The sequence below is a fragment of the Squalius cephalus genome (genome assembly GCF_949319135.1).
Source record: "Squalius cephalus genome assembly, chromosome: 21".
Lineage (NCBI taxonomy): Eukaryota > Metazoa > Chordata > Actinopteri > Cypriniformes > Leuciscidae > Squalius > Squalius cephalus.
Window position 1 is genome coordinate 33038017 of NC_137142.1, and position 16877 is coordinate 33054893.

Below are 16877 nucleotides of genomic sequence, written 5' to 3' on the forward strand. Positions count from 1 at the left end.
CGCTCCAGCCAAAAGAAACCTTTGCTGCTCATAACGGGACATCTGAGAAACAGCGAGCAATCTCCCGATGATGTTTCTGAAGTGTTTCTGTAAGCCGAGACACAAGTAATCGCTGTTTTCTTCAGAAACAAGAACTTGTCTTTCCTCGGCGTGAAATAATAGCGAGTGACTGTGACTTCACACATGTGCTTTAAAGAACCCTTTAAAATCTATTTGCTTAATATTGTGTTTCCACAGTGCACTCAGAAAGCTAAGCGAGCGTAAAATGGGCCTTAAGTGTCTCAACATGTGTTCATGTTTCAAGCATTAACAATAAAGTACAAAGCAAAAACAGAAAGGATGAAACTAACATGTGATCCAGGCTTAATAGTTCAGAAATTGGTCATTTTGCGTGGAACTGCCATTTGTTTTGGCCAGGTTTCTCCAAGTTTGGGGTTGGTACGATTTTTTAAAATGTTTTTGAAAGAAATCTGCTAACCAAGGCTGCATTTATTTGATCAGAAATACAGTAAAAATAGTAATATTGTGAAATATCTTCTATTTGATTATATGTTAAAATGTAATTTATTCCTGTGATCAAAGCTGAATTTTCAGCATCATTACTCCAGTCTTTAGTGTCACATGATCCTTCAGAAATCATTCTAATATTCTGATTTGCTGCTCAAGAGACATTTATGATTATTATCAATGTTGAAATGTTGAAATCAATGTCCTAATCAGGCAGCATCCATTTAATAATTTTAATAAATATTATCTTTTACACTCTGGGCTCTATTTTAACGATCTGAAACGCAAGTATCAAACGCGTAACGCAAGTAACTTTGTGGGCGGATCTCTGGCGCTGTTGCTATTGTACCGGTGGGATAAATGACTCTTGCGCCCGACGCAAATCTAAATGTGTGGGTCTGAAGTAGCTTCATTACTCATAGGTGTGGTTTGGGCGTAACGTGAAATAAACCAATCAGAGCGTCATCTCACATTCCCTTTAAGAGCAGGCGCGCTTGTTCCATGGCGGATTGCTATTATAACGGCGGAATGTCTTGCCACTATTGGTCAAACAGGTTTGATCTGTCATTACTACAATTAGCCTGAATAATTTTGGTAAATGTGTAAGCTAGATTTATGCCTATTTTTTCACATCTTCATGGACACCACAATAATTTCCCTCGTGTGGTAATATTTTTCCTTGTAATTATGTATAATTTGCAAAAATGGGAACTGCTGTATCTGTGTAGATGAGAGAAGCAAAGTGTATGCGCGTTGTGCACGTTACATTATGGCCAAACATGCGCCCTTAAAATAGTATCTGAATAACGCACCACTGACTTTAGACTAGGTTTTTCCTGGTCAGTAGCGGAATTGTTTTCTGAAACTGCAAAATAGCACCAGGGAACGTTTGTGCCGGAACACGCCTCCTCTTTTCACTGAACCGCCCCCGGGAGCGCAAGTTCATTCACTAATTTACCGGTGTGCGTCTGTGGAGGGAAAAGTTCGCTGTGCGTCAGGTACAAAATAGGAATGATACATGCGTCGGTGTACAAAGTCAATTGTGCTGGGTGCAAGATAGGGCCCTCTATGTTATTACTGCATACAGTTTAATGTACAACAACACTGAGGTGCAAATAGTATCTGCCACTATTTTTAAGTATAAATAGCATCTAGCTACTATTCACACTTAGGCTACGTTCACACTGCAGGCTGAAACGACCCAATTCCGATTTTTTTGCCCCTATGCGACCTGTATCTGATCGCATGTATCCGACCCGCACGTCATTGATACGCGACAAACGTTATAATTCTGCGTTGAAGTAGGCGGGAATGAGAAGATAAACATTTATGCTGGATCCGTTGGGAAAATAACTTTAATAACTTTAATATCGCTAAACGAGCTCCACTGTTGACGTCCATGTTTAGCTACTTCCGCAAACAACAAGTGACGTCGTTGACCGTTGAGTACTCTTCTGCGCATGCGGGTCACTTCTGGGTCATTCTGGTTCATTTCACGTTCACACAGGAGATCACAAAGGTCGCATTTAATTGGAAATGTGAACGGCCTTGCAAAAAAATCAAATTTTTTCACAAAATCGGAATTGAGCATTAAGCCCTGCAGTGTGAACACAGCCTTATTGCAAAGTAAATGCTGCTATTTTCAATGAGTTTATTTTCACTTAGTGCAAATAGCCACTGCCTTATTTGAAATAGAACACTTTTTGTAACATTCTAAATGTCTTAACTGTCACTTTTGTGTTCCAAAGTGGTCACTCATGAGGTTCCATTTCAATTAGTTGTAAGTGTTTAAAGGAAGCGTTGTGTGTTTGTGTCCCGCAGGCTGAGGCATGGATCAGAGCGAAGCTACGAGACCTGCGGGACGGCGGGAACGTACAAAAATGTCCTCTGACAGACTGGGAGGAGGTTTGTCAAACACTCCAGAGAGATTTGAAGGACTTTGAGAACACAGTCATACAACTCAACCAGGTGAGGACACACTGTCTTCATTAGGACAGTAAGATTGATGAATCATCGTTCTAAAACACGTCAGGTTTCAACAGGTTCCTCAGCCAAAATCAACAAAAAGAAGTTCTCCCTTTAGCAAATAAACGGCAAAACATTTACAAATTGTTATGGTAACAATCTTTTAATGCTGACCCGTCAAAGCAATTTTTGTGCAATGTTACAAGACCTGTAGAACCTCAAAAAGCTTTTTGTGAGGCATCCAAAATGACAAAAAATAATAATAAAAAGCACAGCTAAATTTGTCCTCTTTTCCTACATTTTGAAATAGATACATTGCAAAGAATTAACCTCTCCTGACACACATCCCAGGAGGGGTTGCAGAACTGGAACTCTTGTTAGTCTAAGAGAAGGGGAACGAGGACTTGGGTGGATTTCAGGTCCTCTGATATGATTAAGCTGTTGTTTTAGCGGACTGTAAATCATCAGAATGTTCTTTTGTAGCTTGTGTAATGCTGCTGAATGTTTGTGCAGATGGGAGAGCAATTAATGTGCAAGCTTAACCCGACGTCTGACCTGGTGAAGAAACAGCTGGGTCAGATCCGCGACCAATGGAACGCGCTCAAACAGACGGCAGCCAATCAAATCAAGGCGATGGGCGGAGCTAAGACTCTCCAGGAGTTTAACAAGAAGGTGGACCGTCTGGAGGCATGGATCAAAGAGAAGGTTAAATACACCACTAAACCTAGTTATACTAATCAACAAAGCCTTTGAATGGGATTGGTTTTGGATTTTGTCCTGAATCAGTAATCTCAGGGGTTTATATAGAGAACATGGAGGTGATTCTGTGTTAGGATAAACATATCACAGTCACGTTTCAATTCACAACCAAAAGAGACAAATATGAATTTATATTTTGCATTAAAAAAAATGAAGCCTGTTTCTTGGCCCATTTAGATTTTTTCTTTTGCGTTGTGATATTATTTTCATGACACATTTTCATACACATTTTCTACAAAATTCTTATTTATTGTACATACGCTTTTTTAATTCCTTGTATTTTTAAAAATGATGCTCATTAATGTAGTAGAGTAAAAGCGTACTGTAATAAAACAAACACTAACACTAACATGGTGTACACATATTTTTACTTTTATTTTTCAAATTACAGTAAATTTGTTTGTTTGTAATGACAATTTTCTTTTGGTAAAATATCATTTTTGAAATATGTTCTTGTTCTTGACAGGTTTTGTGAGATTTACCTGCTAACTGTTAATGCGTAAATGTGTAAAATGAATTAGATTTGGGTTCAATTTAATTCTACATTTATCATTTATTTTAATATTATTCCATAATATTGTAAGTTTCAGTGCTAATCTTGTAAAGTAATGATAAAAATACACTTAAGTACTTAAGTTATTGTAACCTTACAGAGAGTTACTATCAGTGTGAAAAAACATCACTGTGAAATTTACTTTAGTGAGCTAGAATTTTTACAATGAAATGTTTCATATTTTAGTAGCCTATTTATCATGCTATATGTTTATTTATGAAATGTATGGTTTGCAACACAAACATAGAGCCATATACATTTTAAAATACATTGAAATATGTGTTCCTTGTGTGATTTTGGTCCTATTTTTACTGTTTTTCTCCACTCGTTAATCGTCTGCCTGCTTTGCATCTGCGTCCAAGAATCCGAGGTGTTACTTAACAAGTCTGTTTTACGTCTCACCATGGTAGCCAGGCTCATTTAGAGCAACAGTAGCCGTATTCAAAGCAAACAATCACTGGGCTACAACAATTCAGGGCTGTAAAGCTTTTATATGTGTCAGCAGGAGCAGGAACAATCGCTGGCCAACATCCTTGGGGAAAACACTGACAAGATGCAGCTTACCAGAAAGATACTGGATTTGAAACAGGTGGGTGATTCCAGACAACAACCGCAGAAATTGCTGCTAAATTCTCAGCAGGCATCAATTATCGGTTCTGGAAAACAATTGGCTTTTTTGAGATAACATGTATGTTAGTAAGTGCTTCCGTTTATGCACATATAGGCCTCTATTCAGTATTATTTACTCACAGATTCACTAGCATCCTTCAAGTCAGTTGAAACAGCCATTTGTACTTGTAAGGGTTGCCAAAAATGGGATTCAAGCACCTGGTTCAAATGTGGCTGGGTTAAATCTAAGATTATTAGAGCTCAGGAAATCTTGTGTGCTTAACTTTCTTTCAGGATGAGCAGCTGTATCATAATCTTCATGAGGAGATCAATCATATGGCCATCAGACTGGAAAAACAGGGAAAGACTGAAGGAAAGACCATCTCAACCCGCAGAAAACACATCAACAAAATGTTAGTGCACTTAATAATAATAATACATGAAAACATAATTATTGTAATATATGATTCATTTAATATATATATATATATATATATATATATATATATATATATATATATATATATATATATATATATATATATATACATATATATATATATATATATATATATACATATACATATATATATATATATATATATATATACATATATATATATATATATATATATATATATATACATATATATATATATATACATATATATATATATACATATATATATATATATATATACATATATATATATATATATATATATATATATATATATATATATATATATATATATATATTAGGGCTGTCAAAAGATTAATCACGATTAATCGCATCCAAAATAAAAGTTTGTGTTTAAATAATATATGTGTGTGTACTGTGTATAATTAAATTTGTATATATAAATACACACACATGCTTGTATATATTTAAGAAAAATGTGTAATTTATATATAAAAAAATTATATTTATATATAATATAAATTATATATAAATATATACAGTATATGTATGCAAATATTTCTTAAATATATACATGCATGTGTGTGTATTTATATATAGAAAATAATTATACACAGTACACACACATATATTATGTAAACACAAACTTTTATTTTGGATGCGATTAATCGCGATTAATCTTTTGACAGCCCTAATATATATATATATGTATAAAGGGCCTGAAACTGACATTTTGCCACACCTAAAAAATGTACCAGCCATAAATATATTTATTTTTTTAACAGTCATGAAACATAGATGAATCCTTATTAAAGTTACAAAAGTTATTCAGTCAAAAGCAATGAGTGATTGTTCTTTGTCTTTTGTCGTTTGATTAACATTAATGACACAGACGGCAGCAGGAATATTAGGCACTGTCACTTTAAGAGCTAATGCACGAATCCAGTATACTGATACTGTACACACACATTTTTTACTGTTTACGTTCAGTTAAGACATAACTGACTACGTTTACAAGATACAAGGGCGTTTTGACTATTTTGTTTGTCTATTCAAGCGCAAGAAGACGTAAAAGAGAGCTCGATTCAGTTTTTTCACACGCTTTCTGAGATTCGAGTTTCTGGCCGAGTAACAAATTATGTTCCCTTTTGTGTCTTCTTGAGCTTGAATATTTAAATTGGCATGGCTTAAACTTTCATGACGATGCAACACCGCCTCGTCAACTGTCCAGAGAGTCGTTCACGCTTGTTCATGTTCTCACAATTTTGCATTGTTAGAATTCATACAAATTTTAGCGGCCACCTGTCGACTGACACGCTTCATATACTCGCCAACACCAATTTTTACTTGCATTTGGCGCTTGGCGAATCTTAATTTTAGGCCCTGTATATGTATGCATGTTTGTATATATACATTTTTTTTCCTCATTATTATTTGTCGACTATCTAGATGGCTAAAGGCCCAGTCGCACTTGAAAGAATATCATGAGAATCTACAGCTTGCCCTCGAAGTCTCATCCTTCTACCAGCAGGCCGATAATGTTGTCTGTTCCATCAATAACATGGTAATCATTTTCCTTCATAGCTCCATCTCTTTCAGTTCAAACCCCAGTGTATTCTGCAAGTCCTTTGATATGAATGCACACCCCACTGCTGCACTGAATGTTGAGGTGCTGATGTAATCCAATAATGTTATTTATGGTTTTGCTCCTTTTTTATCTTTTCATCCAGAGAAAAAGCCTCTCTCCAAACAATGGAGTGGAAAACGGCCGAGACGGGGAAATTCGGGACATTGCCAGTCAAATCATGGTGTGCGATCCAAAATTCACATCCCGTTATAGCTACAGGATAGCTATGTGCCCTAAATGCGTTAGTTCACAGTCCAACTGTCTGTCAAACAGCATCTTGACGCCCGTGTTTGTTTTTTTGTGTGGTTTCAGATGCTGGATGTGACTGTTTCCCAGTTATCCAACCTTCACCCGGCGCTGGCGGCCCGGGTCACACAGAAGCAGAGCGAGTTAAAAGACTGCTGGGCCGTCCTCCAGAAGACTCTCAGGTAACTCAAACCACCATAGTTATAAACCGCACAAACCCTATGATGTCCTCTCGGGGACACAAGCCATTTCCCTCCTTAATGGGCAAACTGTAGGCTTTCCACAGAGCCGAAGGCGCTTTCCACAATCCTGTTTTTGTTGCATTTGTATTCCCCTCCACCAACCGTGTGGTGCACAGCCAGGGAAAACGTTTCCAAATGATAATTAGATGCATATAAAAATGCGTGCTTATTTTCATAATGTCAGCTATTACCAATCGGAGTCCGCCCCTCCCGGTTAACGCAATGTTTTAAAATACTAAACGCCAAAACAAGCCGTTTAATATCAAATTTTGTTGGATATTACTCTGTTTGTTTGTTTGTTGCAGTTTTGCAACTGAATCCAAGTTTGAGCTTGTTTTGCATTTTATTGCTCCATCATCTAAAGCGTTCATATTGATTTGATTGTCGTTTGAGGTCTACAAGTCTGCAGTTCCTGCTCCCGAGCCCAGTTAGTCATAATAAATAATGCGCTTACTGCGGAAAGATTGCCATCTCCTCCTCATGCCTTCGCTTGAGGATGAAGTATGTTTATCCCTGTAATTAGAGGAATTTATTCCTTATATTAAATTCATGAGTTTATTTGGGCAATGCAGATGTTTAATCAAGATGAATTCATGGCAAAAGTTACTAAAGGTAAAATAATACACAAACAGCTCGTTCTGTTTCGGTGAACGTAGTAAAAGTTCACAGGAACTTTGGTTGAACAATGTTCAAAAGGAACATTTCTGTGGGAAATTAACAAAGACTTATTTATAAAAACATTTTTTTATATTTTATTATACATTGATTAACCCTTAAATGCATGAATGTTTCACCAATCATTATTACATAATTGTATTTTATATATTAAACAAAACAATTATATATAAATATATTTATTTGTTTATAATTGTTTCTATTATATAATTTTAGTAAATAATACTATTCATTCCTTATTAGTGGTGTTTTGCAAAGCCAAACACCATTCACAAGGAAGAACTACTGTATATAATATAATATAATATAATATAATATAATATAATATAATATAATATAATATAATATAATATAATATAATATAATATAATATAATATAATATAATATAATATAATATAATATAATTTGTGTATATATGTATGCATGTATGTGTACATGTGTGTGTTATCCTCCAAAAGTTTAGCATTTCATGCTTTAAATCCCTTGAATCTGGTTATTCCCATGTGTGTATTTATTTTAAGACATGATGTAGTGTTTAGGCATCCGTCTTAGTGGCTTCGTTTTGAAAACATTTTGAAAGTTACAAATTCCAGATGCGTAATCGGCTCTCATCAGTCGCTCACAGTCTCTATATTAAATCTCCATAGAGTAAATGAGAATCCACCGTCGACATAATTAGAGTCAGGGATGAAGCTTCTGTGTTCTTGGCTCGGGTCTCCAGTGCTGTTGGCCGGTTGGTTTGATGGCTGAGTGTTTGTGTTTGTAGGAACGAAAAGGCAGCTCACCAACCCTCTTTATCCAGGGACAGCAGTGACCCTGAAACCTCCGGCCCGGAGACGCCCGGCAGCGTGGGAACAGACACACACAGAATTATGGGAAAGGAGGTTAAAGAGGAACAAAATCGTCTGAAGGGGTTTACGGTATGCAGTTATAATTGTACAATTATATTCACTTACTTTCTTAGGTTGCCTGTTTTTCTTTGCTTCCCTTTTTTTTTTTGGTGCTCTTGACGAGCGGAAATACATAAATGACAAAGGAATTTTCACAAGCGTTTTCACAAAGTGTCTCCCGAAACGTGAAGCATCAAGCTATAGACGTTACACGATCGCAGAGATTCATTTGATTTCATTTAGGATGAGTTAGAACGTTTGTGGAAGTGAACAATGTTGTTTATATGTATTTGTTCAGTCTAATTAGCACTGCTAATTAAAACGATTTCTTGTTTTACGTTTTTTTTTTACGTGGCTGACTGTAAGAGTGTTCAAGCGAAACAAGCAAACAAAACTGTGGGGTGAATAAAAAAACTTCTTAAAGTTGTAATAATGGATACTAAGCCCCTTTATTGTACACATTAAATATTCTGTGCAAATTAAATGATAAATGATTAAATGATAAAATTGCACTTTTCACATGGAAGTTAAAGCGGTTGATGCTGTTTGTTTTGAGACCTGTTTTTAGCAGGGTTATTTTAATATTATTTATATACTATTATAATATTTATTAATATTTTGAATTGCTGTTTTTTATATGTTCAGTTTTCAGTTTGTTTTAGTAATTTTGTTATGTGCTTTTATCATTTTTATTAGTTTTACATTTAAAAAAAAATATATATATATATATTTCTTTTTAGATTTCATTTGTTTTTATTTCAGTTTTAGTAATTTTAGCACTTTAACTTGCACTTATTTTAGTTAAAGCTGCAGTCCGTAACTTTTTTGGGTTAAAAATGATCCAAAATAAATACATACATAACCAGCCAGTGTTCAGAACTCTCTGCTTGCCTTCGCTCGATTCAAACCGGTAAGCTTGTAATAATGTTTTTAACTCCAGCGGTACTGGTGGATTTCCGTGGGAAATTCGAGCATGTCTTTGCGTCATTACGCCACATAAAGAAGAGTCTCGGCTAGTCGGCGATGAGTGTGAGGATGCTGGAGATTTATAGCCTTTTCTCACAGCACTTGATATAATTAAACTCATCAATTTGATGGCGGATCCAGAAAGGTTCAAACGACCATCACCAGAGACAACTGGAGATTCACCCGTTGTAAAATGCAAAAGACTTCGGACTTCGGAGCGGCTTCAGAAAAAAAGAGACTGAAACCGGCCCATGCGAAAACAAGGATAATATCGGAAGGGCATTAAATGTCACGCAATGCTGATGTTGTTAACATTAACAATTTGAGAACAAAGTATAATTTGCACGGTTTGACGTGATATGATGAGCGATCGTTAGATTTAATCGGCGTGATTTACTGCAATGCTTTTATTTTCCCCTTAGTTGCTCAGAACAAAAGTGGATTAGCTTGTTCAGACGACATTTTCCGGTGAAAACTCTTATGTTGGTCATACTTCCCAAAAGTAGAATCTGTGATTGCGAATGCCAGGATCCACACCGGCGGCGATTGACAGCCGCATGTTCTCAAAACATCGGATTCATCCGCGCTGTGCCGAGCCGAGGCTCAATCCACGTAAAGTTGATAATTCCGCGAATAACTGCAATTGCAGATTTCGAACAGAGATGGCGACAAAGAGGAAAAACTACAGACTGCAGCTTTAAGTGTAGGGCAACCTTTGCTAGTTTATCATATAAAATATTTATATTTTATGTTACTTCAGCTTTATTTCAATGAAAACCTTTTTAACAACACAAATTTGTAGTCCTTGACGTGAGTCGTGTGAAAGAACCTCGAGTGTTTTTACTGCTTGACGCTAAAAGGCCGATCAGCACTTTTCCATAATTACATAACAGCCGCTAAACATGAGTGAGCATTAACTCCTCTATAACATGAGCTGATTCTGTGCAGCAGTCGCTTGAGTTTCGATTGTAAATGACCTCTGACACGTCGAGTCTGGCTCCTCTTTCAGACACACAAATACACTTAAATGCATTCATTTAAGAAGCAAAATGTGAGGCTCCTCTTTTCCTGCTTGTCGGTTTGGATGGGATGCAAATGAGTCAGTTTCTGTCATTTATTTTTTGACATCCTCTCTATCTAACAAAGCCCCGTTGTCTGTGAGACACCACATTCAGGAAAAGCCTTTCAAGGTGTTATTGACACTGGCACGACGCATCTAGATGTTTCCATGAAGGATGACGCGCTTCGATTGTGCAGCGAGGGCAAAAACAGGCCGCCAGGACAAACGCCATTCTCTCTCAAAACTCACAAATCTAAAAATTTTCATATCCGCTGACATTATGGCTGAAATAACATCTTTTGGATGTAAATAGAAGAAAACACTCATTGTATTAATAAAATAGCAACTTCTTATATCACAGGCCATTACCTCTGAAGAAGAACTTCAGTGTGTGTGCAGGATGATTATCTTGGCTGCTTTTCCTTCCTTTCTTATTTTTCGGGTCAGTACGATTTTATTTGAAAAGAAATTAATACTTTTATTCAGCGAGGATGCATTAAATTGATGAAAAGTGACAGTAAAGACATTTATAATGTTACAAAAGATAAAATAAACACTGTTCTTCAGAACTTTCTATTCACAGAATCCTGAAAAAATAGAATATAAAAATATATTAAAAATATAATGTTTCTCAAGCAGTAAATCAACATATTAGAATAATCTCTGAAGGTTCATGTGATGAAATACACATACATTATATGTGATATATGTGTATACATAAACTCTTTTGAAGAATACCATATTACTACCATGGTAAAACTGTGCTATTTTATATGCATTTAACAATAAATTGGGGATTGGTGAAATATATAAAAAGTAAACGTACTGTGGTTGTACCATGGTACAGTTATGGTATCAAATGATAATACTGTAGTACTTTAAAATTTACCGTGGGACTGAAATGTCCAAAACACCCGTATTTGACATGCAGATCTTCTTTTTCCCACTATTTAAATGTATGTGTTTAAACTGATACTGCCAAAAATGAAGAGTAATTCCCAGTAAAACATGACCTGTTTCGTCCAGTTGCACCATATTGTCTCTAGCTTTGTTTTTGACTAGTTTAAATTGTTAGATCTCAACATAAGCATTGCATCAGGTGGTTGTCTGGCTCTGGTTTCATTGGTGATGTTCTGGGCTTAAGCAGGTTTGAAACACACAATGGCCGCTTGTGTCAGTGCTGGTAGCAGAGGTTACCTGGGTGTATCGTGTATGGGAGCCGCGCTCATTACTCTTTATGGAGACTTTTACTGGAAGACGCAAATCCCCAAAACTAGCGAGATGCCAGATGGCACCACCGGTCCGAATGCTTCTAACCGAACCGTTCTCAAAAACACACAAATGCTTGAGTAATACACTGCAAGTGTCCCGTCATGCACGCTTAACTCTCTCAGTAAGATTCTCTTCAAACTGTTGTTTTGTCAGGACTGCAGATGACGTGAAAATATCTGTAGAAAGAGACAGTTTGTGCTACTGTAAACTATCCCGCTGCTGAAACCAGCTTAAACCAGCCTAATATGGTTAACTGACTGGTCTTTGCTGCTTTAACCCTATAAAGCTGACTCTGAATGACCAACATGATCAAATCTTTGCTGAAAAACCTGTCGCACACGATCTACATGCTGTCGTCTGATTGATTAGTTTAGACTCCTTTAGCAAGTAAAAGCCTTTTAGTATAACTAAAAGCCTTCACGTGTCTTTTTGCTGTGAAATCTTGATTTTTATAAAGTAAATGTAAGAATAACTTGATCATATTTCAAGATGAACACTTGAAGCAACTTAGCTTTAATTGATTAAAATCATGTTTAAATGTGAGTTTCAAATATGATTATCAGGCTTTTGAGGAAGGTTTATCTCTTATTGCATTGCATTATATATTTTAAAACTATCATCTATAAGACATTATTGTCAGATATAGAGTGACGACTGATATTTATATATGTTTTATGTAAGTATCTGCTATAATGTTATAAAATCTGACTGATTTGCATTACAAGCATCAGAATTTCATCTTACTTTTTGTCCATATAAATATCAGCATCTGCACCATCTTTTCTCAGTTTGGGCCTCTGAATAAAACTGAGGTGTTTGTCCCCTACATATACTTACTATATCATACTGTATGAACCATAAAAGCCTGATGCATCAAATGTGATTCTCAACAAAAAACACATATGCAAACTTTACTGAGCATATGTCAGGCTTTACAGGGTTAAGCTACATGACCAAAGCTAACATTGGTTAGTTTAAGCTTTGTTTTTTTCCAGTTCTAGCATGCCTAAATGAATATTTTTGCACGTTATGAGGCACAGCATCTCTCCGCTGGTGAACATGCATAACCAAGCTTGTTGTTTAGTGACGTGAGGTAAATATGATGAAGAGGCCTGTATTTCTGACTAATGTCTCCCAGATGCTACGAGAGCAATTGGCTGACATCACTCCTCAACTTTACACTGAAACGGAGGTCTTGAAAGATAGAGAGAGAGAGCTGATGAAATACGAGCAAAAACACAAGCTCTAATTGGTATCAGCGCTGGGAACGGGCAGAGAAAGCCATTCAAGAGCTGTCTGTGACGTAATGCACAATTCCTTACGTTTCGTCGTGGAGAAAAGATGCTGGAGTTTAGACAAAAGCCTGGATTGATCTGAAGTGAGGAGACGTCTGTAATGGTTATACAGTATGTAATTACACCACGCTTTACTCAGACGCTTCACGCTCGCCAATAGCATGATAACGTGCCGTTGTGTGATTAAACTCGAGGCTTCCACTCTTTGAGTGGCGTGTTTATAAATGCTATTAAGCCTTGTAAATTTGCTGAGCTCTCCAAATGGCACTTTCTCAGGCGACTGTTTCCTTGTTTCTCTCAGGCATCATGCGTTTCTCTCTCCCAAACTCTGACTCATTCATCCTGAGCTCATAATCAGAGAAAGCACGGCTCGGATTCATACGCTGCCATGAAGCAAAAACGGGCTTATGGGGTGCCGTGCATTAAAACTCATTTAATCTGAGCTTTAAAAAACTTTAAGTGTTCATAGCATCTTTTTTTGAAAATATTTGTCTTCTGTTTGCATTAGAAATTCCTACTGGATTGAATCCGGGGCTTTGGGTTTCCATCCAACTTACTTTCTTGCACAACACAAAATGAGACATCAATCTCTAAAAATGTCCAAAAAAAGCACCATGAAAGTAGTCCACACAACTCATGCTCTGTCTTATACTAAGTCATATTAAGCCATGGAAATTTAAATCATTGAAACAGGTTGAAATCATTATACACTGAAGGTTTTGATCATTTGCATTCAAATAAGCAACTTAAAGGCGCATCACACCAGGTTTTATGTCAGTTAAGCCAAATGTCATTGGTTTTTGCATATATTATATAACCTAATTGTTAAGTGCCAAATTGGAATATGTGGACGTGAATGAGTTTTGAAAGTTTATGCTACACTGTCAGAAATAGGGGTACAGTAGGAGTCCATTTCTGTCCCCCAAGGTACAATCTACACTAACGTACCCCATAGGGCTTATTATTGGACCTAAAGGTACATATATGTACCTTTTTGAGGGTCAAAAAGCATTAAAAGGTACATATATGTACCGTTTCTTTTAAAGGTTAAGGTACAATATGGTGCTTTTTGTCATCTGTCCCCATTCACCTTCATTGTAAAGAAGAACAAGATCAAGATTCAGTCTCATTTTGTGTTTCATGAATGAAAGAAATAGTAAAACTGGTTTGCAATGAAATGACAGAATTGATATTTTTAGGTAAACTTTTGCTTTAGCTAGTGTTCAAAAGTTTGGGGTCGGTAAGACTTTTTATCTATCTATCTATCTATCTATCTATCTATCTATCTATCTATCTATCTATCTATCTATCTATCTATCTATCTATCTATCTATCTATCTATCTATCTATCTATCTATCTATCTATCTATCTACTACAAAACTAAAACTATTTCAAACTGAAATCCTTGAAACTTAAAGCTTTTAAAACTACTTCAAACTTTCTGGCTATAGGCTTTCTCAAGCCAACTTAAAGTTTATCTACAAACTTTTTCATCCAGTTACACTTTAAAATAACTCTTTTCTGTTTGAATATATTGCAAAATGTCATTTTCAGCATCATGTGATGTTATGATTATTAGAGGATCATGTTGTTCATTGTTAATGTGATGTGCATGAAAAGCATTGGTGACCTTCTCCTGAAGACATGATGGCGAGTGAGAGAATAATTATTTCCCTGTCTTGGCTTCCTCCTGTTTAACAGCTGCTTACTGTAACTTTCCAGAAAAAAAGTATTCCCTCTCTTTCTGGGATTACATCCACACTGTCCGCACCTCCAACCGCACGCTGATATTATAACTCAGGTTATCCGCCAACCACGCAGTTCAGTGCCGCCTCGATATCACGGCGGACCACCGTGTGTTTCACACAACCACACAAGGATCCGCTGTAGCCGTTTAAACACATCAGTGTGTGTTAGATGAACATGCACTTTGTGTGTTTTCCTTCACAGGGAGTTTGGGTTCTTGCCACGGTCGCATTTGGCTTGCTCAGTTGGGTTTAAAAAGACACACTGCTTTATCTAATTCGTTTCATAATTGACCAATTTTGCAACATCATCACTGAACTGACTTGAGCTGAATAATGACACTATTGCCTTCTGTAGAGCTGAACTGAACTAGTTTTGATGAACTTTGCACAGTTATTGAACTATTGTCTTGCTTTACAACAGAATTTGAAATTAGAATTTTGGAATTCGTCTCATATTTAAAGTTTGCATCATTGATTCTGTTATTTGTTGCTGTTTTAAAACAGTCTGTGGGACATTTGCCATTATATATTTAAAACAATAATATCTAAGTAAAAACCTAAAGTAATATTGTCAAAGTATCACTTGAAAGCTTACAAACTCTAGTTTCCATGTTTTGTGACTAATTTTCAAACTAAATCACAGAGGAGCAGTAAGATATTAATTTGCATCAAGAATACTTTCATACTAATAAGGCGTGTTCTGACCTTTATTTTGAAATAGCGATGAACATGACAAATCATGAAAGATTGGTACCTCAGTTTGTTTTCATGCCAAGAGTTCAAAAGATAACATCCTTTAATTATTTTTTGAGAAAATGTTTAAAAGATATATAAAGAAAAAAATGATAGATTCTCCATTTGTGATGCGGTGGCGAGCTATAATGCACATGCGTGCTCTTTCCTCATGTCTTTTACGTGTTTGTTAGAGGTTGAATTCAAATCATATACTACTAAACTTCCCATACTACTTCTGAACAGGATGTTTACTTCATAAATTGTGTGAAAATTATAGAAATTTAAGGTTTGGATCACTCAAACCATATATGGAAATTGGGGCGCCCTTATATGGGCAGTAATGGAGTCTGGTTGTCACCTAGTGAAAAAGTTTGGTACTGCAGCCAAACGAAATCTGACTGAAAGCTCATTTTTTAAAAAAATTTCATTTTGGTTTTGATTTTCTTGCAATTTTAGAGTAAAATATATATTTTATATAAAATATAAAAAATATTTTTACATTTCACATTTACATAACCTTAAACTTCTATAACTCTTTTGTGTTTCTATTTCACTACACAACAGTACAATACTTCTACAATTTTACTTCAACTTCTTTAAACAAGCCCAACCGTAGGTCTATATTCCAAAGCATTCTTGAATCACTACCATTTATGTTTGAATAGTGCATTCTCATGTCTATGCGAAACAAACCGTGTGACAGGTAAGGGTTTAAAGCACTATATAAATCAAGCTGACTTGACTTCACAGGGTGGGAGAGACGAGGAGGAGCGCTTCGGGAAGCCTTCAGACGGCATGGAGATCCCAGCACGGGCCTGTGCCAGCGATATCATGCTCAGACTCCAGACAGCCACTGAAAGGTGACATTTAGCACAGCCTTTTTCTCTTCGGAACATTTTTGCACTCATGCAAATTAGAGAAGCATGTTAAATAGAGGTCCTGTGTTTGACTTTACAGCGGGAACGCGTCGAGGCCCGAGTCCATCGGCCACCCACCGCTCCACACGCAACTCCAGAAGTTCACCGTTTCTGCAGACAAGGTGCCCATTTATTACTGAACCATTACACAATCCTTACACAATCGTTTATGCTTCGAAAACACCAACTGTGTCCAATCGGACAGAACAGGGAAGCTCTTCCAGCCGACATCAGCAAACCTGCTTTTACTGCGGTTTAACTGAGAGTTTGGATTCCTCCTAAATAAACTCATGAAAGGTTGATGGATGGGTTTTTGCTAATTGGTTGAGGATAGTGTGTTTGTTTGACACCGGTGTCGGTCTCTGCGAGTGTATGTGACTTCCAGGAA

The 16877-nt window shown here is 36.4% G+C and overlaps 1 protein-coding gene across 4 annotated transcripts in view; it reads left to right on the plus strand.

Moving 5' to 3' along the window:
- The window catches only part of mymx (myomixer), a 50934-nt gene that overhangs the window by 10554 nt on the left and 23503 nt on the right, over positions 1 to 16877 (plus strand). Inside the window, exons 4-13 of one of the 4 annotated variants that reach the window (XM_079855364.1) lie at positions 2329 to 2475; positions 2986 to 3177; positions 4287 to 4373; positions 4688 to 4806; positions 6264 to 6378; positions 6545 to 6622; positions 6754 to 6869; positions 8372 to 8525; positions 16323 to 16432; positions 16530 to 16611. In XM_079855364.1, the coding sequence (XP_079711490.1) occupies positions 2329 to 2475; positions 2986 to 3177; positions 4287 to 4373; positions 4688 to 4806; positions 6264 to 6378; positions 6545 to 6622; positions 6754 to 6869; positions 8372 to 8525; positions 16323 to 16432; positions 16530 to 16611 (1200 nt within the window). The remainder of the gene's footprint in view (positions 1 to 2328; positions 2476 to 2985; positions 3178 to 4286; positions 4374 to 4687; positions 4807 to 6263; positions 6379 to 6544; positions 6623 to 6753; positions 6870 to 8371; positions 8526 to 16322; positions 16433 to 16529; positions 16612 to 16877) is intronic. The other 3 variants (XM_079855366.1, XM_079855365.1, XM_079855367.1) reach the window with 3 other exon arrangements.